The sequence below is a fragment of the Ailuropoda melanoleuca genome, unplaced genomic scaffold (genome assembly GCF_002007445.2).
Source record: "Ailuropoda melanoleuca isolate Jingjing unplaced genomic scaffold, ASM200744v2 unplaced-scaffold43659, whole genome shotgun sequence".
NCBI classification, from domain to species: Eukaryota; Metazoa; Chordata; class Mammalia; order Carnivora; family Ursidae; genus Ailuropoda; species Ailuropoda melanoleuca.
In genome coordinates, this window is record NW_023215680.1 from 1 (window position 1) to 612 (window position 612).

The 612-nt window shown below is 72.1% G+C and overlaps 1 protein-coding gene across 1 annotated transcript; it reads left to right on the forward strand.

The window, feature by feature from the left end:
* Window positions 1-6: 6 nt before the first annotated feature.
* LOC117799141 (growth-regulated alpha protein-like) lies at window positions 7-607 on the forward strand (the record flags this gene model as incomplete). The annotated part of the gene is made up of 3 exons (XM_034651595.1): window positions 7-256; window positions 349-472; window positions 601-607. Coding segments are annotated over exons 1-3 (231 nt in total), but the record flags the coding sequence as incomplete, so codon positions are not given.
* Between the last annotated feature and the right edge of the window lie 5 nt (window positions 608-612).

Sequence of the window (612 nt, forward strand, 5' to 3'; positions counted from 1 at the left end):
GGAATTTCCCTGGCCCCGGGGCTGCTCACTTCCCCGCGCCAACCAGGCATAAAAGGGGTTCTCCCGGCTCGGGCAGCCACAGAATCCGCTCCGCCAGCTCTCGCTCCAGCTCTCCAGCTCCAGGCACCGCCGCCCCGACTCTCCGAGCTGAGCCCCATGGCCCGCGCCGCCACCCCCGCCGCACCCCGCGCCCTCCGGCTCCTCGGCGCCGCGCTGCTGCTCCTGCTCCTGGTCCCCGCCGGCCGCCGCGCCGCAGGTGAGACTCCGCACCCCCAGCCCAGCGGCGGGACGGGGGGCGGTGGGCGCCACCCCGGGACAGCCCGCTAACCCGGTCTGTTCTCCCCGCAGGGGCGCCCGTGGTCGCCGAACTGCGCTGCCAGTGCTTGCAGACCTTGCAGGGAATTCACCTCAAGAACATCCAGAATGTCAAGGTGACGCCGTCGGGACCCCACTGCGCCCAAACCGAAGTCATGTAAGTGACGCCCCTCCCTGCTGCCGCTGCTCGCGTCCTTGTGCCCCCCCCACCTCCAAGCCGCGACGCCCCCGGCCCGCCGCCCAGCCCCACCTGCCGCCAACGCGGACTCTGCCTTCTCTCTGCAGAGCCACTCTCAA